Here is a 25,539-nt window from a genome sequence, read left to right on the forward strand (position 1 = left end):
TTTCCAATTTTCCTTATTCTCAGAATTCATTTACTAATTTTAAATATTTTATTCCAAGGGTCAGTGCAGAAGCAATACAGAAAAATGTAAAAAATAAATAAATGCTGGATTAGTGTGGAGGAAAAAGCCTTTTTTACTCTGAGGATTCTTTTGCAACGAGCTCCTTGGATGTTTCTTCAGGTTTTTCAGATTTTTTCAGGGTTTTCTCATTATCTGCGTCCTTTTTCTCTTCCACAGTCCTATCTTGCGTCTCATCATCATCTGATAGGTCACTGGTCTGAATAGACTTCTCGACTTTAAAGCCGTCTGAGCCGTAATTGATGGAACCAAATTGTCTGGAGATTTGCAGGAGTTCTCTGAGTCCCTCATTTTCCCTCACGAGTCGAATAAGTCCTTCTGTCTCTCTGTGGATTTGATCCTCATCCATTGAAGCTGCTCTCTGCATCACAGCAGCCATCTCCAGGATCTTCTCATTCTGCTGCTTGATGATCTCATCTTTCTGCTGCAGAAAATTCACATCCGGCAAGTCTAGTTTATTGCTCAGCACTTTCCGCTGAGTATGCTCACGATACTTAGTCATAATGTGCTCCATTGTCCTCTGATAGTCTTCCAGACATGCTTTGAGTTCTCTGTTTTCCTGCTGAATCTCTCTCATGTAGAGATTCTCTCGATTTTCCTGGTTGATTATTCTCACAATATCCGTATTGTTCTGTGCTCCTCTGGCCACGCGATCCAAGGCTTCAGTGTCATCACTCTGGGGCTGTCCAGGAAGATAACATTATAAATCACTTCCCAAAAATTGGGTCATTAGGGAGACTCACCATTCTCTTTGATTCCAACTTTTTGTTAAGGCGATAACATTTGAAATGCAGATTTCTCAGATATGCTTCCAATTTACTCTCGTCATTTATGCGGTTGGCAGCCAATTTAGCATCCAGGATGACCTGTTCCAGAGTTATGGACATGGTTTTTTAATTAAAATACCAAGGAAAACAAAAACACTGCAAAAATCTTGGCAGATTTGTCATGGAACTCGCATGAAAGTTCTATCAACCCGGCTGACCATGAGGCAAAAACTAAGGTGAAAATATAATGTTACACTGTTAACAAAGTTTTTCATAGAAAGACCTTTTACAGCAGTTTTAGAACTCATAAATTCATTTTCAAATATTTTTCCATTCTATTGTTATTATTCATTTTCTTTTTATAAATTGAAAAAATGCAAAAGTAAATTTTTACAGATTTTCTTAACTGTGTTATCACACTTGCACATTAAAATTTTAATATGATTCACATTAATTGTCGCTGGTGAGAGTCCAATTGTGTAATTTGTGTGTTTGAATCATTTTATATTCAAAATTTGATCTATTTGTTGATAAAAAGGTACACTTAGCCCGCAAAATTTGATATAAATTAATTTATTGCATTAATGCGAAAAATTAATGCGATTTTCTCTTTAATATTTTAATGTGAAAAATATTTGTGCTTTAGGTAAATTTAAACTTATTTTTGCAGGCCAAGTCCACTTTTTTATCAATAAATAGAAAAACCCCAAATATTAAGTGACTCAAAGACACAAATAACATATTTGGACGCTCACAAGCGACAATTAATGTGAATCACATTAAAATTTTAATGTGCAAGTGTGATAACGCCGTAACAGCAACCCAATCTCCATTGAATTTTCTTTTTACTAACGTATTGAAAAAAATCTACCATGACCATATCCATAAATTTTCCTGTGAATTTTTTAATTCTTGTAATTTGTGCATTTCATTTTTTTTTTTTTTTAGAAAATTTGATATGGAATTTATTTCTCAGCGAAGTTCAAATTTATAAAATCTCGTGTATAAATTGCAAATACATTCTACCTCGACTATATATAGAGAGGCTCAAAGACAAAGACTAATTTAATAAAACAGTACTCGCTTTGTAAACCTGATGATTGAGAAACAATATGACAGAGGTCCACTTCGTAATCTGGATGGATTTTTTGAATTTGTTCAACGTCTCGAAAATATAATATAAGATTTTTTTTGTAAAATTAGAATAAAAGTTTTAAAGAAGATTAAAAAGACATAATTAAAGAATTCTATGCTATTATACAATAAATTCTCTCTCTATTGGGCATTTGGGGCAAAATGTCATCCGATTTATCGATAGATTTGGGCGTCAAAGCATTTGTAAATTCCACAAAAAGCGTTCAATTATAAAAAATCACGATAAAATAAGAAGAACTACGGCGAATTTGAGCAAATTAGCTTCATAATTAAACGTGAAAATTGTCAACAAAATTTTTCGCCCGATTGAAAAAGAGCCGATTAAGCAAGAGTCTACTGTACTTCACATATTAAACAAAAACATCACAGGATAATAAAAGTGTGCAATATTATTATTATTATTATTATTAAAATTCCAATAGGAATTCGGAAAAAAACAAAGCATGAAATGAATTTACAGTTAATTTTTGTTTACAATACCATTCTACAACAATGGTGGTAGGTCTTATACTTATTATTATAGGGGGCGAAGCAATATCTACTCTTAAATCTATGATATTTAAAAGGCAACCTGGTTATGCAATCATCGACTGGTGTGGGCTTCAGACTGTCGCGAGCTCTCCGCATTATGTCCTATCAGTTGTACGACTCAAGACGAACTCACGTCCGTACTCACTGAGATCGTACAATCGACTAAAGACTAAACTAATACAGTCGTCTCCATCATCACCAGAGGCGCTGGCCTAGAAAGAAGACCTTGCGTCCCTAATATTTAGGATTGCCTTAGCAAAGCATTTATTGCTATAAGGCGGGAAATTTAAGCTCTGTCTACATTATTTAATTTTTACAAATTATTTATTATTTATTTTGAACCTACTTTCAACTTTGACGTTCTGTGTGACAGTGGGGTAGTCCAAACTACTCCCCACTTGTGTGTTTGTTCTTTATCACCTGCATCTTGCGATGCGGGGGCTTTCCATGCCAACTTTCAAGTGACGAAATTGTTCTACAAGAACATCGTGTGGAGAGAAATGTATTTTAAAACGCTTTTGTGTGAAATTTTATGAGGAATCTGTTGTCAAGCCAAAATTTGGTGTTTTTTTACCACTTCCTAGACATCCCAGAAAATATTGGTCAATAATTCTTCTTGGTTTAGTGATCAACATCGTAAAGGAGTCCTTTGACACGGAAAAATAATTCACAAAATCGATATTATTGACTTTGGAAAAATTGAAGTTTGTCTCCTTTTCATTCTTTTGGGGACGAGTGTACCCATGAGTTTTCCAATTTTCCAGAGGCGAAATAATTCTTTTTTTGCAAAAGTATCATATTTGATCAGTAAGAGTTACAATAGAGTAAGTTTTACTGAAATTCGTTCGCTGGATATGATGTGGTCCGGAAAGAGTTAAAGAGCATAGTCGTCGGTGGCTGTTCAGCTGAATGAGAAACTTTGCATTTCAGAACCAATAATCGAGGTCACTTAGCATAGGATTTTAAGTCTTCATACTGTGGGGGCAATGCGAATTAACTAATTATTTAATTGGGCAATGGACCGGTTACCGGCTTGTGAACAAATAAACTGGGGTGGGCTCCAGAGTCCAGACTATCCTCAAGTTCTTCTTCTTCCTTTCTCTACTAGCTTGACAGTTGTATTCATCACCCTCAGAGTTCCAGGTCCTGGAAAGGAGACTATTGTCTCGAAAGAGTGGGAATTTTGTCAAAGCAGATCCTTTGTTGCTTATGGCGAGCTTTTTTGCTTCAACAATATAAATATTTGGTGTTCAAATTTTTGTCATCAAGTATCTAGTACAGTAGACTCTCGCTAATTCGGCTCCTTTAACATCACGCTACTTTTTAATTCGGACAGCAGTTAAATTTGAAAAAAGTTTTTTGACATTTTTCAAGTTCGATTATGATTATCAAATGAAGCAAATATGCTCAAATTTGCCATGCTTTATCTCATTTGTGATGTTATTTTGCATTATTAAGGGGTTTTCATGAAATTTACAGTCAATATGACCATGTAAACTTAATATGAGCATGCAGGCAGGTAAACAAAAAATCGTTGAATTTCAAACAACTTCATGCCCGAATTTCTCTCTAATTCGGGTGACATTTCGGTCACAAATGCCCGAATTTGAGAGTCTACTGTAAACAAAAAAATAATTAACAAATATTTGGTCATTAAAATTAAAACTTTAGTGATGTAACCGATGAAATATTTAGTATTGAAAAGCGTTACACAACTCCTTACAGATGAACAATACGTAAGGTATGCATTGGCTGCTGGGAAATTAGTAGAATTACTTTTTGTATTTTTTTTTTTCAAAGGCAAAAGGCAATTAACGCATGATTTTGAATACTTTATTTTACAATTTGAGAGTAAATACTCGAGGATACTGTAAGAAATGTCCGTACAGAAGATTTTACTTTAAATAAATAGCGGCTGGATGGGTGTGGAGGGAATATTGGATTTACTTTTGAGATTCTTTGGCTTCAGGATGTTCCGGATTGGCAAGATTTTCTAGGGCTTTCTCACTATCTGCGTCCTTTTTCTCCTCAATTGTCCTGTCTTGCGTCTCATCATCATCTGATAGGTCACTGGTCTGAATAGACTTCTCGACTTTATAGCCGTCAGAGCCGTAATTGATGGAACCAAATTGTCTGGAGATTTGCAGGAGTTCTCTGAGTCCCTCATTTTCCCTCACGAGTCGAATGAGTCCTTCTGTCTCCCTGTGAATTTGATCCTCATCCATTGAAGCTGCTCTCTGCATCACAGCAGCCATCTCCAGGATCTTCTCATTCTGCTGCTTGATGATCTCATCCTTCTGCTGCAGGAAATTCACGTCCGGCAAGTCTAGTTTATTGCTCAGTACCTTCCGCTGAGTATGCTCACGATACTTAGTCATTATTTGCTCCATTGTCCTCTGATAGTCTTCCAGGCATGCTTTGAGTTCCCTGTTTTCCTGCTGAATCTCTCTCATGTGAGGATTTTCTCGAATCTCCTGATTGATAACCATTACGAGTTCAGCGTTGGTGTGTCCTCCTCTGGCTACTCTGTTCAGTGCCTCTGTGTCATCCTGGAGCTGTTCAGGACATCATTAATTAAGCGATAAATTGGGTCAGAAGTCCAATGTTTACCATTCTCATAGTTTCCAGTTTCTCATTGACCACTAAACACTTGAAATACAGACTTGATGCGAATTTGCTCTGTTCACTTAAACGATTGGCTGCATGCTTCGCATCCTGGATTATCTGTTCCAGGGTTATGGACATTTTGGGAGGATTTTTGCTCGATAAGAACACTCTGTTTACCTTTTTTTTTATCCACACCTTTTTTTTGTTTTGAATTGTCACAGCAGACAAGAGAGATTTGTGAGAGAAGATTTTACGCGAGTTTCTCTCCGTGACGTTTTCTCCTATTTTTCTCACCTGCCTGCTCTCCCGTATCCACGAATATCGGAGAGAAGCGTGAGATTTTCGTGTGGAACTTTTTGTGGAAATTGTTTTTTGACATTTCGCGCGTTGTTTTTGGTCACAAAAAAAAAACGGAATACAGAAGTAATTATAAATTAAATTAATGAATAAACAATTAAATAACATTGTTATAAGCTTTGATTTATTCATCGCGACTCCTCTTAACACTTAAATGACTGCACCGGAATTTTTTCCAAATTTCTCTTTTTAATATTTTACTACAGTAAAAAAAAACTTAAAAAAAAGCCCTTTGCACTTATGCTAATTCAATTATAAATACGTATTTATACGTATATAGATTTTCTCATTTTCTTGTGGTTTTGTACAAAATTGTCAAATAATGCTAAAGTGAGTTTTCAGAGGTTTTTGTAACAAAAAGCCAATTATAGCAATTATACCATTTAATTTTTCTTTTTTTTTTTTTTAAGTAATTTGACAAGAATTATCTTTAATATTTTCTCATTTTCTTGTATTTTTTGTGATTTTTCAAACCAATTTTCAAGTGACAAGGCATATTAAATGTTATGAAGGTTACGAGTTTTCGCCAAGGAAAGTTTTCTTAGGTATTGTTTTCGGATTTGACGAGTATTTTTGTAACGAGAACGAGAACCTCGACAAATGTTCATGATAGTTTCGCAATGTTTGATAATCATTTCGAACTTCCGCTATTTTAATGACAGTTCGAGGATTTTTTGATTTTTCGATTATTACAGAATTATTTCAGAATTCAGTTTTATCTCTATAAGAACTATAGTCAATTTGAGAAAAAAAGAAAAATCGTTGAAAATTTGAAATTTATAAGATACTGATATACATACAATCACTCAAGAGTAAAATTCAAAATTGATATATGTTTTTCTCGGAAAATTCTAGACATTATCCGTTTTATTTTCTATTTTACGTGGAGTATTTGAAGGAATTTTCTCAAATAAAGACTTTATTAACCTAAAGAAAAGAGTTTCAAATATTGTAATTAGTTTTTCAATAGAGAAGTAACAATTTTTCTTAGATTGTATGTCGAATAAAAAAGGATAATATAGATGCAAATTATTAAGAATCTCACTCAATATATTTTTTTCTAATTTAAGAAGAAACACGTACATATAAAAAATAAAAAAATATTTGTTTAAAATTAAAATATTTGTTTTGTAGACTCTTGAGATCTAACATTTTCAACTTACTAAAAAAGACATTTTTCATGATAAACTCCCTAAAAATTATGTGATCTTTTTTCTCCGGTTTTAGTTAAAACAAAAATTAAGAGTTTTAAAGAGTTTGCGGCCAAATAAACTGCTAAAATCTGTTCAATTTTGTATTTATTAAGAATATAAATAGGTTATTCAAAGATCTAATCATTAAATGGCCACAACCGTTTGCTTATTCACGCGAGCTGAAATAAAATAATATTAAAATAATAAACAATTTGGAAAATGATTGGTATCAATCTCAAACAATAGAAAAATACATAGGGTAATTGGCCTAAAGCGAGACAGTTTGGAAAGTTGGACAAAGCAGTGTGGAATGTGAGACACCTCCTTAAAAACTTGATAATAAATCAATTAAATATTTCAATTTTCGATAAAAAGATTATTAAACCTAATTTTATGATTATTTGAGAAGCTAAAAATGCAAAAGTCGTTATTAAACAATCAAAGGGTGACTTGCAAGAAGAATTTAAAAAATGTATTGCATGCGTGATATTCATAACCTTGACACGGTAGTTGTCATTTTCTCTGTTTCTTATGGAAGTTTCTAGGAAAATATCAAAGTGTTTTGTTTGATTTTTCGGCATAAGTTGTTTAATATTGTTAAGTCCGCAGTGAATATCGAAGGACATACATCCATTTAAAAGGTGAATAAAAAATATTTGTGAAATATTATATTTAAAAAGGATAGAAAAGTGATTTAATTTCGTGTTACATTCAAAACAAGTTTTGTGAAATCTTGGACAAGTTGATTTTGTGAATGAATTTGGTGGTTTTGTGCAGTGAAATCATGTTAACAAGGATGACAAAGATCCTTAAGTACCCAGAGAAATAGTTGCAACAGCAATTAGCAGCTGATAAGGAGAAAATCTCCTGGAAAAGGCTGCGAAGCGAAGATTTCCAGATTCCGAAGACCACTTTTTCTGACAGAATGGATAGTAAATATCGCAAAAACTCCTGTAGAAAGACAAATAGGAGGCTTTACAAGACTCCCAAAGCAAGTGGAAAAGGATTTGGGTGGATGGAGAATTGAAATGTGCTAAAAATTGCATCCGCTTTTAAAAATATAAAATTTATAAAACTGCTGGACAGCGCGAGGCGTCTGTGAAATTTACAGAACCTCTTTTTGGTTGGACGTCCAGGAAGTTCTTGGTAATTAGCGTTCCTCAACTGTTACCCGGACATAAAGGAGAGATTAGCATAACCATCAAATGTGCAAGTATACAGAGAAAACACTCAACATTTGATTTTCTACATATTTTGTATGATATTTTGTCATTAATATCATTATGTCCAACTTTCCAAAATTTTGTCCATCTTTTCAAAATGTGTTATTTTTTAATTTCCGTGAATTTTCCGATTATTTGGTTGCAATATTTAATAAAAACTGTTAAGATTCTGTTAAAATATTTGTCAAAGAATCCCATGATACAAAAAATGGTAAAAAAAATAATTATTTATTCATTTTAAAAATGCATTTGAAATTGAATTTTTTCTTAAGTGTCTCGCTTTCCACCATTTACCCTAATAAGAGATAATAAGAAAAAAGTTGGAAATTCCTGCACAGTTATTATTATTATTAAGTGAAATAATCATTTAAAAACCATTTAAAATAAAAAAAAAAACGCGATATTTTAATTTATTTGCTTATTTCCTATGTAAATTACAGTAGACTCTCTCAAATTCGGGCATATGGGACCGAAATGTCAGCCGAATTCCACAGAAATTCGGGCGACAAAGTTTTTGAAATGCAACGATTTTTTTATTCATGTGCATATAGATATTGAGTTTACACACTCATATATAACGTAAATTGCATGAAAATCCCTCAATAATGCAAAAACACATCAAAACTAAGACAAATCATGCCAAATTTGAGCATATTTTGCTTCATTTGATAATCATAATCAAACTTGAAAAATGTCAACAAACTTTTTTCAAATTTAACTGCTGCCCGAATTAAAAAGTAGCCCGATCAGCCGAATTTGCGAGAGTCTACTGTAATCAAACTCTCACCGAGAATACCACTCGAGAATTCTCTCCGGTTTTTCATGAGAAAATTTCCAATCGAAAATTTCGTGGATAACAAATAGGCGAGTTCCACACGGAGAGTTGGCTTTTCCCACAAAATCAAACTCTCATTTGGAGGATACGGCCCCAGAGAAAGCAGAAAACTGGCATTACTGGCATGCATGCTGGCGCGAAATTAATTTTCCCTTTGGCGATTGTAGCGCCGCGGGGTTTCAAAAAAGCATTTTTGTCCGTTGTGTGTTGTGCCAAGCTTGTGATTTAAGTGCCGCAAAACGCTCTGAAAAACCAATCCAGTGCATAATATTGTGGTGAGAATTGTAGGAAAATTCCATTATTTCCTGGAAGTGTAAAGGATTTCTTTTTTCTCTTGTAGTTTTTGCGGTTTCAGCTTTGACGATTGAGCGTGCTGTTGATTGAGGTTAGAAAATGTCATCGGAGTCTGATAATTTGGAGTCCCTCACTAATGATGAACTCCACCGTCGAATGTTGGAATTGGGTCTGCCCAAGATGCCAGTGACAGACACCACCCGGAAAGTACTAATCAAACGCATCCGGAATCATGTGAGTGAGGCCAAAGCCAAAACTCGCCGGGAGACAATTGCTGTCGTGAAGTACTCTTCGGACGAGGAAGTAGCCTCTGAGCCGGAAGTGGCCAAGGCTAAGCCGAAGGCAAAGGTTGAGGTCAACCGGAGAGCCACATTGGCACCTTCAATTGTTCCCCGGAAAGAAGAAAAAGTCCCTCAACCAATTTCCAAACCACAACGTCGTTCCGGACGCATCACTCCAACTTCATCTGTCGAGGTTCCGCCTCCCACGAGAGTTGCTGTGCCTCCAGCTGTGTATGAAATCATCGAGGACAGCGACGAGGAGGCCGAAGAGATCCTGACACAGCGTCCACCGAGGCGTTCCAAGTCAAAATCGCCATCTCTCTCCAGGAGCGACGTCGTCACAACATCCTACAAGCAGGTCATTGAGTCAGTCAAGGAGTCTCCCGAGGAGGAGGAATCTGAAGCTATGGAGGTGGATGAGCCACCAGAAGATCCACGACCCTACACTCAGCTTCACTATCGCCCTCCATCGGCAAGTAAGTTCAGTTCTGACCTGGAACGCCGAACTCTGGGCAGTTATTCAACCTTGCGTAGCTCCACATCAACCTACAGCCCCTACGACGGCAGATACTCCACCCTCTCGTCTCCCTATGCCTCCAAATTGCGAGAAACTGAGCCCCAGGAGGAATTTGAGGCGCCCTATTTGAGTGAATTCACTCGCCGTTTGTCTCAGCTCAAACATCAAAAACTCGACTCCGGAAGTTCTCTCTACCGAACGGATTCCCTAACTGTGCCATCCGCCAAGGCCGACAACTCAATCTCAGCCTCAATTGTGGCAGTCTTCAATGCACTGGACAGGAAATTCAATCTAAAAAGGAATCTTTTAATTTTCGCAGCCATTCTCCTTGTTATCTTTCTTTTTGTTCTTTTCCTCTACTAAATTGTATTTTTTTTCTTAATGGAATTGATCTTTTTTTTTAATAAATAAAACATTCAAGTTCATTTAATTATCATCTATATTTTCTTTTCTTTTCAATCGGATATGGTCTCGCATAAGAAATTCTCTAACGCAAGCATTTTTTTTTGATATATTTTCCTCCTTAGATTTTTATCTTGAGTGAAATATTTCATTTTGGCATCGCATTTGCATTTACCAAGGAATGTTATGAGTCAGGGAATGTTTATTTGTCTTTTATCACAAATAATGGCATGTTCCAAAGGGCTTCCAAAAGAGAGCCCAGATTGCACAATAATTTTCTCAAGATTGAAGATAATGATGAAATTGCAATGAGAATGAGTCACTCTGATATTTTTAGGCCATTGCGCAAGAATTACTTGCAAATATACTTTTCATGTGCCTGATTCTTTTACAGTAGACTCTCTCTCAATCGGGCATTAAGGTGTCTACTCATTGAGAACAATTTTCGTCAAAAATTGCTTTTTTGAAGGAAATTGGCTGCAGTGCTGTAGGCAGAAACGTCAAAATTCTGTCAAAAATGCAATTTTTGATGAAAATTGCTCCCAATGTGTGAGCCAATGTGGCCTTTAAGCAAAATGTCATCCAAATTATCGAGAAATTTAGGCATCAAAATCATTGTAAATTCCACAAAAAGCGCTCAATTACAGTAGACTCTCGCAAATTCGGCTCTTTTAAGATCGGGCTACTTTTCAATTCGGGCAGCGGTTACATTTGAAAAAAGTTTGTTGTCATTTTTCAAGTTTGATTATGATTATCAAATGAATCAAATATGCTCAAATTTAGCATGGTTTGTCTTAGTTTTGATGTGATTTTGCATTATTGAGGGATTTTCATGTAATTTACGATATATATCAGTGTGTAAACTCAATATCTATATGCACATGTCGCCCGAATTTCTGTCTAATTCGGCTGACATTTCGGTCCTATATGCCCGAATTTTAGAGAGTCTACTGTATAAAGAATCACGATAAAACAAGAAGAACTACAGAGAATTTGAACAAATTTGCTTTAAAATCAAACGTGAAAATTGTCAACAAAATTTTGCGCCCGATTGAAAAAGAATCTACTGTATTTTTTGAATAGCAAAATGAGGTTATTATGAACATAACCTTCAAAAAATTATTGGAAATTCCAAAAGCCTTAGAAATGCTTTCAGAAAAAAAAACCCAATAATTTACCTGAAAATTCAGGTTTAAATAGTTACAAGAAAAATAATTGCAGACTTTCAAATTATTTGAAAATTCTATATTAAAATAAAATTTGAAAGAAGATTATTTTTCCATGGTAATATCTTACTTAAAGCTTAAATTCTAGATTTGGAACAACTTCTTTAACAAATAAGAGAATCAGGGAGTAAAAACGACATTTTCAAATGGTTTTGATAATTATTTTTAGGTTAGAAACTTCATAACCTAGAAATATATCGCTCCTTGGAAATTACAAGGGGCCAACTCAATCTGAGCGATTTTTCAGGAGACAGCATGAAAGATTCAGCTTTGTATGAATAATTATCTGAATTAAGTATGTTAATAAAAACAATTTAATTCTTTTCTATTTGTATGAGCATTATTATAAACATCGAAACATACATATTTTTACCTTTCAAAATATGTTTTTTTATGAGTTAGCTCTTTGTCATTCTAAATGATGCGCAAATTCTCATGAAATTAGAATGACACGGGATCAACTTACTTGAGTTAGTCCCTTGTTTCACAAAAATTTGAACGATAAATATATTTTGTGCCCCTTTATTTCAAACCAAACCGCGCAAGCAATCATAAAGAGTAAAATTTTGAAAAACTTTTCTAATAACGAAATTTAATGACTCATATCATCTGGAATTTTATTAAATTCTCTGTCTGAGTGCATTAAAACATCAAAATCGCCAAAAAGTGAGTTGGCTCCTTGTAATTTCCAAGGAGCGATATAACGCTAACATTAAGGGTTAAGTTATAACGTCAAATTCTGCTTAACCCTCTTGTCATCTAACTAATTTAATCTCAGGAAAAATTTTAGTAACTTCAAATTGTCTTTTAATCATTAATGTTAAACTATCTTAAGTCTCTTTTGAAATATAGTAAAGTTCCTCAAATTTGAACGACCGACGGTTGAATTCGAAATGTAAAATTTGAGGTTATGTGAAGAAAGTTTTGCGTGGAATCTGAATTAGAACCATTTTCTCCGGTATTTCCTCAATATTATCGTATTATATTAACTTCCGCAACAAATTCCACTTCTTTAACAATGAATTACATTTATGCATTCTCTAAAGTTGTCTTTCTTTATTTAGGGAAATAGATCTCTGATTAAGTTCGGAGCTATTCGTCACAATTTAAAATTGCCTCTTAAAAAAGATTTAATTACATCTCAAAAATCGTGAAGTTCCTTTATAATGAAAGGTTGTTATGAGCCTGGTCGGTCCAATCTCGAAGTCAAAATACATTTAGGAAAGCAAATCCACAAAAGTTCAACAATTTAAGCACATTTTTTGTTATAAGCTCGGTAAATTTGTTTACAGAAATCTTGTAAACAAGAAAAATGATGATCAGAATATTCCACTTCTCTGAGACATCGGGATATAACCTCAAAGTATCTTTGGTTTTCTTGTACCATCAAATGTTACATAGTTAGATTACCGGTTGTTAGCTGCCCGTGCTATCAAAATATAACCAAAGAAGATGTTTTTTTATCGAACTTCTTTTTTATATATAAAGAAATTATATCCAGGTTAAGTATTTTGAGGTTATATTTCAACCAAACCTCATTGAGCAAATGTTTTTAATTTATTTTTTTTAAATTGTAAATTAGTCAAAAAATGACAGATTCCGAGCATTTCATTTAAAATATTCTGAGTTTTATAAATTAAAAAAAAATCCTGAATTATTTAGAAAATTTAATGTTTTATATGATTTTATCTGTTAAAAATGTTCTTTTTTCGAGGTTAGGTATGTCATTCTTCTTCAAACAAATCGTATCATTGGGTTTAATAATATAATAAACCTAATCTAAAAAAACTTACTTTTTTTGATTTTTTTCACATGCTAAGCATTGTTGAAAATTGCACCATGAATATAATTTAAAGAGAATTTTAATATTTAATGAATAAATTTTGATTTTCTTGAAAATCAGAGATGTATTGCAATCTCTTTTGAAACCACATTAAAATTTCCATTAGGCATTTACTTATCAAACTAAAAGAATAAAAAACTACTAAAATCTAATAATACTTTTTTAAATGATATTGCCGTTTGATATTGCAAAGTGTTCAAATGGTGCTTTTATGAAATATTTCACTCTCTACTCTACAGTTCTATTTTTGATAAATACTCGAGAATTTTTGAAATTCTCATTCGATATCGGCAATTGCACATTTCTTCCGCGTGTCACATTCACGGAGAATGGGAAGACACTTGAGACATTTTCAGGGGGGAGTAGAGAAACAGGACATAAAATACTCTACGTCAAATTATCACAATTGTGAGAGAGAGAAATGATTAGGGCAGCGCGCGTGAAGGCGTAATATTGTCTTGAAAATAAATGCCTTTATCACTCGGGCACTCTGGTATTGCAGTTCCCATGATAGAGTTTGACCTTACCTTCACAGTGGAAGAAATGATCAAAGACATCACTGTATCCGTGTTCCTTCCACCATGTACACAACTGTCGGTTCCAAATGCAATCCAGACGATATATCAGGGCTGGAAACTCATATCCCAGCAGTGTGAAGAAATCCTGATCTCCCAGATGGCCCTTGAACGAATACTTATCTGTAAGATGTTTGACATTGTCGAATTTCAGAGATTCCGCATACAGCTTCGAAGATCGAATTCGATCGAATTGAAGCATCACAACTCCGCTATTTAGACCCGGATAGCCCCATTTCTGCACCTTCCTTCTCGAGGACGCAGCTGGAGGGTAGTAGGGATTGCCAAAATTACTTTTGGGATATGTGGCTCGATATTTGTAGAGGATATGCCGATAGACGGGTGTAAGTTCGGGAGCTAGGCCAAATAGGTTCTCCGAGGAGAACTTTCGGAATTGCTCAAAGAGAAGCTTGACGTCTGTTCGGAACACAACATCGCAGTCTATGAGGATGGCCTGGTTCATTTTGGGATCCACAATTCGATGAAGACCCAATGATAGGAAAAAGAGAGCGTCGCTGTAATAGGATCCTGAAAAAGAAGTTTGTTCAAAATGTTTCGAACGGCATGCAAAACATGATTTGCTTTGAAAATGCCGCCATATTGAATCTAAGGGTTTTCTGTTGGTCATAGTTTTTACATAAATTCGTCTGATTGGTTTTATGACTGGTAACTCTATTCGTTCATTGACAATAGGCACAGAGGTACAATTCATTTTGGGAAAATAAGACCATCCTGTAGGTGAATTCTCTAACGATATGACAATGTCATATGACAAATTCTCGTGGTAAATTCAGGGACAGGACAACATTAAAGCTCAGGGACAATGTAGCCTATGTAGCCATTACAAGAAGCTGCACGAAGCTCTTTCACTGATATGAGTTGGATTTTTTTTTAGTTTTTCAGAATTTACCACGTAAGAAAAAAATAAATTTGACATATGACAATGTCATACTCTTACAGAATCCCTCTATTGATTGGGAAACCTATAGGAAACCCATGAGGAAATCTACAGAGAATCCTGGGAACATACAGAAAACACATATAAACCCGCGAGAAAACTGGCAGAGGACCCAGAAAACCCATTAGGTACTCTTGTGAACTCGCGTGGTACTTCTAAAAATAGCAGATCGCGCAAACCCATTAGGAACACTGAGAAAGACATGGCTTTCTAAGAAACATGCGGAAAATCTACAGAAACTTTGAGAAACCTACGGATAATATAAAGATGATTCCGGAAAGCTTTGTCTGACAAAACTCAAAAGCAGATTAGATCCCGGAAATCTCACGGGATACGTTTTGGAATCTAGCAACTCATTTGGGAAACCCTATAGAAATAGGTATTTCACTTAACTGGGAACCTTGATTGCATTAATTACTTGAGTTACCAGATGGGTTAGGAAAATTAATTAAAGCAATATGGGAAAATATGAAGTGTTCGAAACCTCAAGTTTTCCCCTAGTAGGGCAAGATGGGGTAATTTGGAATCTAGTCTAATTTGGAATATTAAGATTTCCTATCAGTTTTAGATCAAGTGTCCCGGGTTCGAATCCCCTTTAGGTCACCAGGAATTTGTCTGGCGTTAAACGTGTTCGGATTGCATCCAGTGAGTTTCACTGCACTTGATTCCACGGGCATGGGACTGACAACCTCATCCCGTACAAGAAAAAATAATAATGCATGTCTAGAAATCCCCTTGCGGGAAGGCCTAGTTCCTTCATGGAATGTTGTGCTAGCATTATTATTATTATTAACAGTTTTAGATGTCAAAAGCAAAAAAAAACAATGAAGATGTACTCTCGAATGTAGAGTTTTGTACTTCATCGTGTTTTTTTTCTTTTTAGCCATCGGAAACCAAAGGGTGAATAAGTGGCTCTCAGAGTGAACCGTGAGCAGCGATCGGCAAAATTGTGCCTATCTAGAGCCAAAATCGCAAGATCGGCATTATTTCGTTAAGAATTCAACAGTTCGACACAATTTGTCCAGAAAGCGACAGATCGGTGTGTTCATTAGCAAAAATCGGCAGATCGGCACGATTTTAGCGAAGAATCGGCAAATTTAAATATCAGTTCGCTTTTATGAAGTACAGTGCCCGCTCTCTAATCCGGATCGGCGTAATCTGAACGAGTTATTGACGGTTACACAATTTTGAGGTCCTGTATGCATGTGTGTTCAGCTATGAAAATGAATTATCTTGTGAAGTTTCTGTGTAATAAATGAAGTATAATAGAATGAAATTCTCTAATTTATGTCTTTTTAACCCATTCAGTCAATGTATCAGAAATACTTGAGATGGAATGTTCATATTTTGGGATTAGTTTCCTACAGATTAATAGATGAATTTTTTTAAAAGAAATTTTTTTTATCTATTATGGGGGCGCAGGGAGCCCCTGTCAAACACACGTCTTAACGGTCACTGAATTTAAATTCTGTGCATTAATTCATTACAAACTCTATTGATTTAGATAGAGTAACTACCCAATAAAATAAATTGGCAACTAGAATTCAAATCAGGAAAGAGGATGAAGGTCAATTTTAACAAATTCTACGGGATGTCGAATTTTCCGTCCGCCATTTTAAGCAAAAAAATCGCATGATCTTCCGCGAAGCAAGAAAACAATAACAAAATGTATTTTCATCTCTGTCGGACCATTTTTCCCAAGTAATTGAAGAACTAAATCCATTCCCGACAGCAATTCGGTTTAAAGTTGCCCAGGAATAAATTATCTGAAAACTCAATTTGCGTATGATGTATAATACCATGGTAAGGAATGGGTTAATCATCTTTAAAACTTTTATTCTAATTCCACAAAAAAAATCTTGTATTATATTTTCGAAACGTTGAACAAATTCAAAAAATCCATTCGGATTACGAAGCGGACATATGTCATATTGTCTCCCAATCATCTGAATAATGAAGCTGGCACTGTATAGCGTTCATTGAAACTTGTGTAATATCATAAAGTTCCTACAGACAATTCCAGTGGTAAACTTATTGTTCTGTACTGGAAACACTAATCTTTTTACTCGGCAGACTGGCCCGAGATCGGCAAAAATCGTGAGAAATCGGCAAATCGGCACAATTTTTTCAAAAGATCGGCACGATAGTGAATTGTAAACAGCACATTTATCTACCCCTTGTCTGAAACAGTAGTGGTAAAATTCCCAAATTCTAAAATAGACATGATTCCGAATTACCCCACTTTACACTAGGTATTTTTTTGTGTGCGAAATATCATCACTTTTCGCCTAAATCTTTTCCTATATCTTTATAAAGTATCAAATTAAAAAATAATAATAATAAATTATTTGTTAATTCTTGCCAAAAAATTGAATAAAACATTAATTTTCAAATAAAGACTCATCAGAAAACCGCTAAACAAAAAATAATTAATCTTTATCATTTATCTATATCTAACAGAATGATCAACTCTGATTCCGATTTGTTTGGGAAATCTGAAATCGTCTTATCTGAGTAAACAAAATTGCAGATTTTTATGGACAGGGACACAATTGATAGATGTATTGCTTACCTGCGTGGGAGCTGAAGAAAGGCATCATCACGTAAACAATATCATTGATCTTTGCGGCAAAATCCTCCACATCGTAGAGAGTGTAGAAGACTCTCTTTCTGTACTTGTTAATCTGGCTCTTTAGCACCGTCTCGGCAGACGTCTCACTCTTCTCATCCGTGATGATATGCAGATGCAGGTCAATGGAGGTGAATTTGAGAAGGCTCTTGAGGAAGAGCTCAAACTTGCTCTTCAGCAAATAGTTTTCCTTCGTGTAGATCACGAAGATATTGTGTTCCGTTGCATTCTCCCCCTTGGGAATGTACTTCACTCGCTGAATGTCTCCTTGGGGATCCACAAGAGCAGCCACTTCGGCCATTGGGGGTGCTTCTGAGGGCTGAGACTGGAAAAAGCCACGGAGAATACTGGGCCGGGAGAAGAGATCATTGTTGCTATAGAGAATAATGAGTGCACCACTGGATATTGCAATTAACACCAAGAATATCTTGTTGCTATTGCTCATAGCCAACCACCGCTTCCGTCTAAGCCACAAAAAGAAACGCCGTTTGCGCCAAAAAGATGCAATTTTGGAGATTTTGTAAATTTTCGGGTGTTTATTTACTTTTCTGACAGCTCCCACTACTGACAGCACTGACAGCAGCAGGGAGGGGAGACTGATAGCATGACAGGTGCGACACCTTGCGGAATTATCTCTAAGAGATTTTGGAGGGAAAATATTTTGGCGGTTTTTTATTTGATCGTTCGCCGAACGGATTTTAAAAACTGCAAAATTTTAGCAAAATTATTTTGTTTATTCTTGTTTATTTAATTTATTTTACTATGGATCCCAGTTTTATAGACCGTCAGGTGCATCGACTGCGATGATGCATGCATACATATGTAAGACGCAAGAGCAAGACAGCATTAGTAACATTATTGTTAAAAATCAAAGATAGAATACTGCAGATTAGTCGATAGACCTGACGAGGACGAGACATTGATTGAAATCAACAAAAAGCTGTCCCAAAATATCAAATACGGAAGTTCTCCCCGTCCTCAAATGTCCCCAAATATTTACACGGAATTTTCTTTCATGGAGAAGTGACTACCAAGAATTTATCATCAATTTGTTTATTTCTATCGGAAACACTCATTCACCTTCCACAGGTCGCTCTCCATGAGGCTCGAATTGGCATCCCATTTAAATTTCATCACCTCTGACTTCTCCTTCAAGGATATTCTTGCTTGGAACTTTTGCTATTGTTTTATAAATACAATGGGAACAACCATCACGCACCTCCACGTCTCGCCTTCCTTTAAAAAGTCATCAAGGCAAGACGATATTGACCTGCTACCCAGGACAATGGGATGGTATGGAATTTTCACACCTCACTCCCTCAATTTGGTCCTTTTCTTCCTCATCTTCCGGGTCGAAATACCACGGATGCGTGGAATGGGGAAAGAAATGAGGTGCAGGAGCAAAATTGGTTATTCAGTAAGAAAAGTTTTTCGGGGAAAACTTCCATCACTTCCCTACTGTTCACCTACCAAAAAATCCAACAAGTTCCCATCTTTCAGAAAACATTTTCTTATTATTGTTTTATTCAATATTTTGACCCAAAAAAAAATTCAGGAAAGGAAACCTTCGCATAAATGCTTCTGAAATGGTGCAAAGTCTTGTTATATCTTATTCGTTCTAGAAGAAAAAGATTTGCTATTTACATTTATTGATGTTTGTTAAGGCTTGTGAAGAAGTGTTTAATTTTATTAAAAAGAAAATAGAAGAGAATTAGTAAGAGGATCTACATTGAGTACTTAGTAAGTACTTATTAAGTACATAATAAGTTCTTAATTTAATATTAAACTTAAGGCCTTAATTAAGACCTTTGCAAATTTTCTTAAGGATCGTTAACGTCAGTTTGGGCTCGTTGGAAAGGTCTTGGAATTTCCTATAAAACTGAACCGGTTCCAATCGGTTATGAACCGGTAATGAACTGATTCATAACCGACAACTAATTTTTATGCGAAAATGAATTTTATTACTTTCAAAACAATTTTGGAGGATCCTTTGAATGATTTATGAATCGGTTGAAATGTTTCGGTTGCGAACAAATTTATACAGTGGGACCTCGATAGAGTCAATTCCCGATAGAGTCAACAGCTACTTTTTACTCTAGGGTGGAATCACCACTTCTCGCCAGTGCCCCACTTTTCGCCACTTATATTAAAATTGCAATTTTTCCATTATTTGTAAAATAAATTAGCCGTAAAATTATTTGTAACTCTACTACTGCTACTTGTAGAGTCGAAAAACACTAATTTTTTGTTTTGAATTTAAATGTTTGAGCATTTTTTAGAGGAAGATTTTAAGCAAGTGCATCGAATCCAATATTCCTTACCAAATATAATAAGTGTCATGAAACTTTTATCGAACAAAATTTAATTTTTGAGTAAATAATTTGTCTATTGAACATTTAATTACATTCGGCGAATACATACAATTTGTATTTAGTTAGTTATTATTTCATTTTATATTATTTTTATGTAAAAATGAGCCATGGCGGAAAGTGGTAATATTCTAATATTGATTCACCACCTGTCGCCATAGCTTTTCAATAGGCGACGCAAACTTCACTTCGGTAGATTCTCAGTTGTCAAATCTACTTTGTTTACTTTCTGCAATAGTCTAATAATTTGATTTCTCAAATGAAAGTAAACAAAAATCATTTAATGTGAGTAATAATAAGGTGATTATGAGGAAAAAGAAATGGTGAATGTGTTCTTTGCATAATATTGCCCAAAATAATCGAGTTTGAACCTTTTTATGTGGGTGACGAGAAGTAGTTACAGAACTGGCGAAAAGTGGTAAAAAGTGGCGACCAAGTGGTTATTTTTGCATTTTTAATAAAAATCAGTTTTGTAGGTACTCCCGCGTTAAATTGTAGGACTTTAGTTTTGACGAATCTAGAGCCAATATATCTAAGTAGCTTTGTGTCAAATTTGAGTTATCTGAAAATAAGGGGTCAAAAGTTATAATACAATTAATTTCATTTTTTCCTAAAAGTGGCGATAAGTGGTTACTCCACCCTACGGACTCCGATAGAGTCAACTTGGACCCAAATTGACTCCGATAGAGTCAACTTTTCTTGTATTATTGAACTAATAATATTATATGATTTAATATGACCTTTTCGAAAAAAAACCAGTCTTATTGTGTATCAACGTAACACTTTGAACACAAGAAAAAATATTTATGTATAAGGACATGGTAATTTTGTGATAAAATTCGTAGGTTTATTAACCGTGTAATAATTTTCCAACAAAATAAGTTTCTTTACGTGATTTTAAGCTTTTTGATTTTGACCGATTGAAAGTTCTCTTGTCTTTTCTGTTTTGTCTTAAGATTTTTTGATTAGGTCTATGATCACAATGTAAGAAATTTTAATCTATAATTAATTTGTAAGTGAACAATATTATGGCAAAAACAAAAAAAATGAACTGGAATTACAAAAAAAAAACGTACAGGATGCTAGATATAGTGAAGAAACTTTTCTAAATTTATTCGAACTTTTTAAAGACATTACTTCTTTAAAAAATGTACATGATCTACATGATAAATAATCATAAAAATTACGCTTCCAAAGAGAACGTGTAAATTTATTTTAACTTACATTTTTAATTTAAAATATCAGTAACTCAAAAGATGGATCAAAACCAAAAAAAAAGCAACAGAAAATTAAAATTTTTAAGCAAATTCATTAAAAAGAAATCGCCTGTGGGTATACAAATTTTCTTGATGCGTAGGGTAAATGATATAATTTGGAATTAGTGTTACAAGTTGGACAATTCGCCTGTACAAGTTGGACATGGCTTTTTTCTTGATAAATACAGTACAGAATTTGTTTTTAAGCACAAGGAACCAAATTTTAAAAATAAAAGCATTAAAAATATACAAATAAAAATGAAGTACTAAATTTATCAAGACAAAAAGCCCTGTCCAAATTGCACCACTTTACCCTAATGCCATTTCGTGCATTGCGCGAGTTTTTTCGGTCCCGAAAATGTGCATAATCCCGGGACTGAGTGTATTTACTAATAATAAAAATATTCTTAAAAATCATTCCTTAATCTCCAACTTTAGGGTGACATTAGCTCTGAAAAATGCGACCGGTTTTAGTGTAAATATTTTCCTGTTTTCGTACACATTTCACGAGATATCTTCAAAACTACATAGGTTGCCAATTTGGGGCTTTCGGTTGCCTCTTCACTATTAAATTGGCTTTTATTTTGTATTAGTATTTTTTGCTAATCCACTCTCCAATGACGGAAAACAGCTAATAAACTCAAAAGTTTTTCGCCACGCTAGAAACATATCGGAAACATAGGAAATGTCATGCCTCTGGGCCAGAGGGTATAGAATATATGGATTAATTTAATAAAATATTCTACTATCATGTTGAATTTATCAATGATCTAGTCCAAACATAAAATAATACCCCTTTATATCAAAATTTCACATTTTAATTGATTTTTTCGGACTCCGACAGAGTCAACGAATCCAATAGAGTCAACAGACCTGGAAATAATTAGTTGACTCTATCGAGGTCCCACTGTATTTTTTCTTTATAATGGTTAACATGTCACTGTAACTCCATTTTCAAATTCAATTTCCATTCTTTGCTGCCAGGTGTCACTATTTTAACTCAATATGTATCTCAATTAAGGGCTTTGTAAGTATTTATTAAGGACTCAATTTATGCACTCAACAACGTTTTTATTTATGAGCATGAACAATGCCAAGAACAGTTTAAATAGTTTTCATGTTTCATTAAAGTAGGATACTGATAAAAAATACTAATAAATAAAGTTCTTAAATTTTATTGGTTTATGATGATAAAGAAAATGATTTAATCTGAGTGCAAAAATGCTTGAATTAAAGTCTTGAAAATTTAAATATATTTTTTTTAAAGAAAAAATTGTAACTGGTTATTACATAAATTTCCAACAGGTTTTCTTAGTTGAGATTCAAACCTGCTTTCGAATGGTTTGCGGTCAGTTTCATGGCGGTAGCTATTCTTTGGTGAATTACAAAAAAAAATTAAGTCTATTTTTTTCTTAACTCTTTTGTTCACACAGCTTCAAAAGCTTCTGATTGTAATGAAGTTAAAAAAAGAGACTTTTTCTTGATCTTGAACTGTGAGAAAAGACTTCTCGCAATTATTGCAGGATGTTGAGGGATATTTTTTTCAGTCGGCAAGAAAAGAATGAAAGAAAAATGCCAAGAGAATAAATTAACGTCAATTAATTTCATTCTTTTCTACCAACTCATTTTCCAACATATAACTCCACTGTAACACATCTCACCAGTTGCAATTAAGAGTGATATATGCTGTGAAATAGTGAAATGTGTCGAGGGAAGAAATAGTGGAGAAGGAAAGCCAAGAAAAATTCACCAGGAAGTGCTGAAAATGGGTGTAAGGGTGGGAAAAGTGGTGTTTTAATTATTTTTCTTTGATGGCAAATTTCCTCTCGGGAAGCTTCGCAAGCGTCTTTTGAATAATTTTCCTATTTGAAAAATTAATAAATGGATGGTGATGAGGTAACCCTATAAACCTTGCCATTTTTTCCTTGGCCTTACTTCCTTTGCTTTTCCTCAATGCCGTCTTTCTCCACTCTAATTCACATCCATTCTTTGAGACTTTGAGCGGATGAAAAGACATGCAGATGAGGTTAAAGGAAAAAAACAGAAAAAAGATTCAAATTAGGAAAATTATAAATAAAAATTAATCCTATTAGAATGGCTGAAGAATGTGTCTAGGTTTTTTTTTCTCCTCCGAAATAAATCAAAAAGGGTGTATTTATGTACATTAATAAACATACTTTGCACTTAGAGCTTAAGATTCTCTTGTTAGTCATGTTATTCAGAATATAAAAAAAATTGGTTTAGTACATTTGCATAAATTAAAAACGAATTTTAGAGTCTCTAATGAGGATTAGAATTTCTGGCATTTTAATAAATTTAAATAACCTTTTGACTGCTTTCTTCTGATTTTAAGAAAAAAAAGACAACACAAAAAATGAATTTTTAATTCGACTTCCTGTTTTATATTAAAAGAGCTATCTCGCTTTTTTCTTTGACTAAGCTGTTAGAAGCTCATTTTAGCTGTATTAGCTGCGATTTTGCATAAAATTCGCAGTACAAAAAATTGACCAAGTCAACAATATTTCGGTGATTACTCGAATTCGTATAATTGTATTTTTTAATTCAGTTTTTATCTTATAAAGCAAAGTATTGTCATTATAAATCTGATTGCAACTGATGTCTAAATTATAAAATAGTAGTTTGTAAGCTAGGCTATACTTAGGTCAATATACATACTAGAATATACACTGAGAAAAAAGGGGGTGCGATTAATTTTTTTTCCTCGTAACTTTAACACTTTTTAGGTGTTATATCAACATTTTTTAATGTTAATTTCACACTTTTTAAGTGTAAAATTAACATGAAAAAGGGTAACTTTAACCCTTAATACACCTACACTGAGAAAAAAGAAGCTGCGATTAACTTTTTTTCGTCATAATTTTAACTTTTTTTGGGTGTAAAATATATCAACATTTTTTAATGTTAATTTTACACTTCTTAAGGGTAAAATCAACATGAAAGAAGCGTAAATTTGACCCATAATACACCTAAAAAGAGTAATATTTACACCGTTTTCGGATCAATACTGCAGGGTAAAATTAACATTTCCGGAATGTTATTTTAACTTTTTCGGATTTTCTCAGTGTAATACCCTAGACACTCTTACGACTTGCCGAGAGACAGCTCAATGTGATTAATCAAAATAATGATTTGACTAAATTTCCATCACTTTCCCAGTAAATAAACCGTTTCTCTACTTAAGTTGAGAGACAGATTAGTTTGAAACTGATGGAAATGTCATCTGATCATTATTTTGATTATAATTAACAGCTTTTAAATATAAGTCGTAAGTATGTCTAGGGCATAGGGAAAACTGGGGCATTACCAAACACGGGGTAGCACCAAACACTAATTTTTATTTCAAAACTACACGTGAGAGAAATCCGAAAAAGTTGAAATAACATTCCGGAAATGTTTATTTTACCCTGCAGTATTGATCCGAAATCGGTGTAAATATTATGCTTTTTAGGTGTATTAGGGGTTAAAATTTTACACTTAAAAAGGTGTAAAATTAACATTAAAAAATGTTGATATATTTTTACACCTAAAAAGTGTGAAAGTTACGAGGAATACTATCTCGACCATTTCTTCAGTAGACAAGTATCCCTTTAGTCCCTATAAATTCCTATGAGGTCGAATATCTGATTAAACAATCGCAGTGTTTGTTGCTACCCCGTGTTTGGTGGTGCCCCAGTTTCCCCTAAGGGAAAATGTACCATATTTCGATCAGTTTGCAATAAAATACTGAAACTAAATTAATTATAATCATGGAGTTATCTTCGAATATTTTTAATGATAGTCTTTTTCCTTTTAATATTAAGTTTTTAGAATAATTACACAAAACCCATTTAATTATTTCAATTTCATTGAAACTTCAAAATGAAAATGATTTTACGAAAGATTTTCTATATATCGGACACTTTCTCTTTTCAAAATTATTCAATTTTTATTTCTTCAATTTTCTAAATGTTATTCAGCACAATATCAATGAAATTCAAATCGTAACTCTACGAGTGAGGTGCTGTGGAAAAAGCCATTTAAGAGGAATGACAAGATACTTAAAGAATTTTGGTGTACGATATTGCGCACAAAATAATGTTATTATTTTTATTAAGTATAAATGTATTAGAAATTTTGTTAAAGAAAACAAACTACTTTATAAGATATCTCAAACAATGATTTTAAAAAAAAGTAACAAGAAATTTCAATTTATATTAAAATATAGCGCTTCGAGCTCAGGCCACTATTATTTAGATGCAACCTGTCCGGAATTTGGCATAGTTTCCCTCAGCTTGAATTGTAGACACAAAATCAATTACTATTTCATCAACGGTTTCTGAAGGGGTAATATATCGTTCATTAGCTTGTTAGAATTTGTGATGGATTCAAAGACCTTTTAAATTAATTTAAACCCATTCTATTCTGTTAAAAAATGTGTATTAT

At 33.9% G+C, this 25,539-nt stretch overlaps 4 protein-coding genes across 4 annotated transcripts; 1 reads left to right on the forward strand and 3 right to left on the reverse strand.

Moving 5' to 3' along the window:
- Positions 1 to 34: 34 nt before the first annotated feature.
- Positions 35 to 1,041, reverse strand: LOC129800354 (FGFR1 oncogene partner 2 homolog). Its single transcript, XM_055844676.1, has 2 exons — positions 822 to 1,041; positions 35 to 760 (listed from the first exon to the last, which is right to left on the reverse strand). Exons 1-2 carry the CDS (start codon positions 963 to 965, stop codon positions 134 to 136), a joined length of 771 nt encoding a protein of 256 aa, XP_055700651.1. The 5' UTR covers positions 966 to 1,041; the 3' UTR covers positions 35 to 133.
- Positions 1,042 to 4,348: 3,307 nt separating this feature from the next.
- Positions 4,349 to 5,345, reverse strand: LOC129800355 (FGFR1 oncogene partner 2 homolog). Its single transcript, XM_055844677.1, has 2 exons — positions 5,142 to 5,345; positions 4,349 to 5,086 (listed from the first exon to the last, which is right to left on the reverse strand). The coding sequence occupies exons 1-2, from the start codon at positions 5,274 to 5,276 to the stop codon at positions 4,475 to 4,477; spliced, it is 747 nt and encodes a 248-aa protein (XP_055700652.1). The 5' UTR covers positions 5,277 to 5,345; the 3' UTR covers positions 4,349 to 4,474.
- A 3,550-nt stretch (positions 5,346 to 8,895) lies between these two features.
- On the forward strand, positions 8,896 to 10,268 carry LOC129800356 (otefin). The gene is made up of 2 exons (XM_055844678.1): positions 8,896 to 9,021; positions 9,087 to 10,268. Exon 2 carries the CDS (start codon positions 9,140 to 9,142, stop codon positions 10,199 to 10,201), a length of 1,062 nt encoding a protein of 353 aa, XP_055700653.1. The 5' UTR covers positions 8,896 to 9,021; positions 9,087 to 9,139; the 3' UTR covers positions 10,202 to 10,268.
- Positions 10,269 to 13,123: 2,855 nt separating this feature from the next.
- On the reverse strand, positions 13,124 to 18,032 carry LOC129800357 (xyloside xylosyltransferase 1). The gene is made up of 2 exons (XM_055844679.1): positions 17,415 to 18,032; positions 13,124 to 14,412 (listed from the first exon to the last, which is right to left on the reverse strand). Exons 1-2 carry the CDS (start codon positions 17,914 to 17,916, stop codon positions 13,787 to 13,789), a joined length of 1,128 nt encoding a protein of 375 aa, XP_055700654.1. The 5' UTR covers positions 17,917 to 18,032; the 3' UTR covers positions 13,124 to 13,786.
- Positions 18,033 to 25,539: the final 7,507 nt, after the last annotated feature.

The sequence above is a fragment of the Phlebotomus papatasi genome, chromosome 2, assembly GCF_024763615.1.
Source record: "Phlebotomus papatasi isolate M1 chromosome 2, Ppap_2.1, whole genome shotgun sequence".
Lineage (NCBI taxonomy): Eukaryota > Metazoa > Arthropoda > Insecta > Diptera > Psychodidae > Phlebotomus > Phlebotomus papatasi.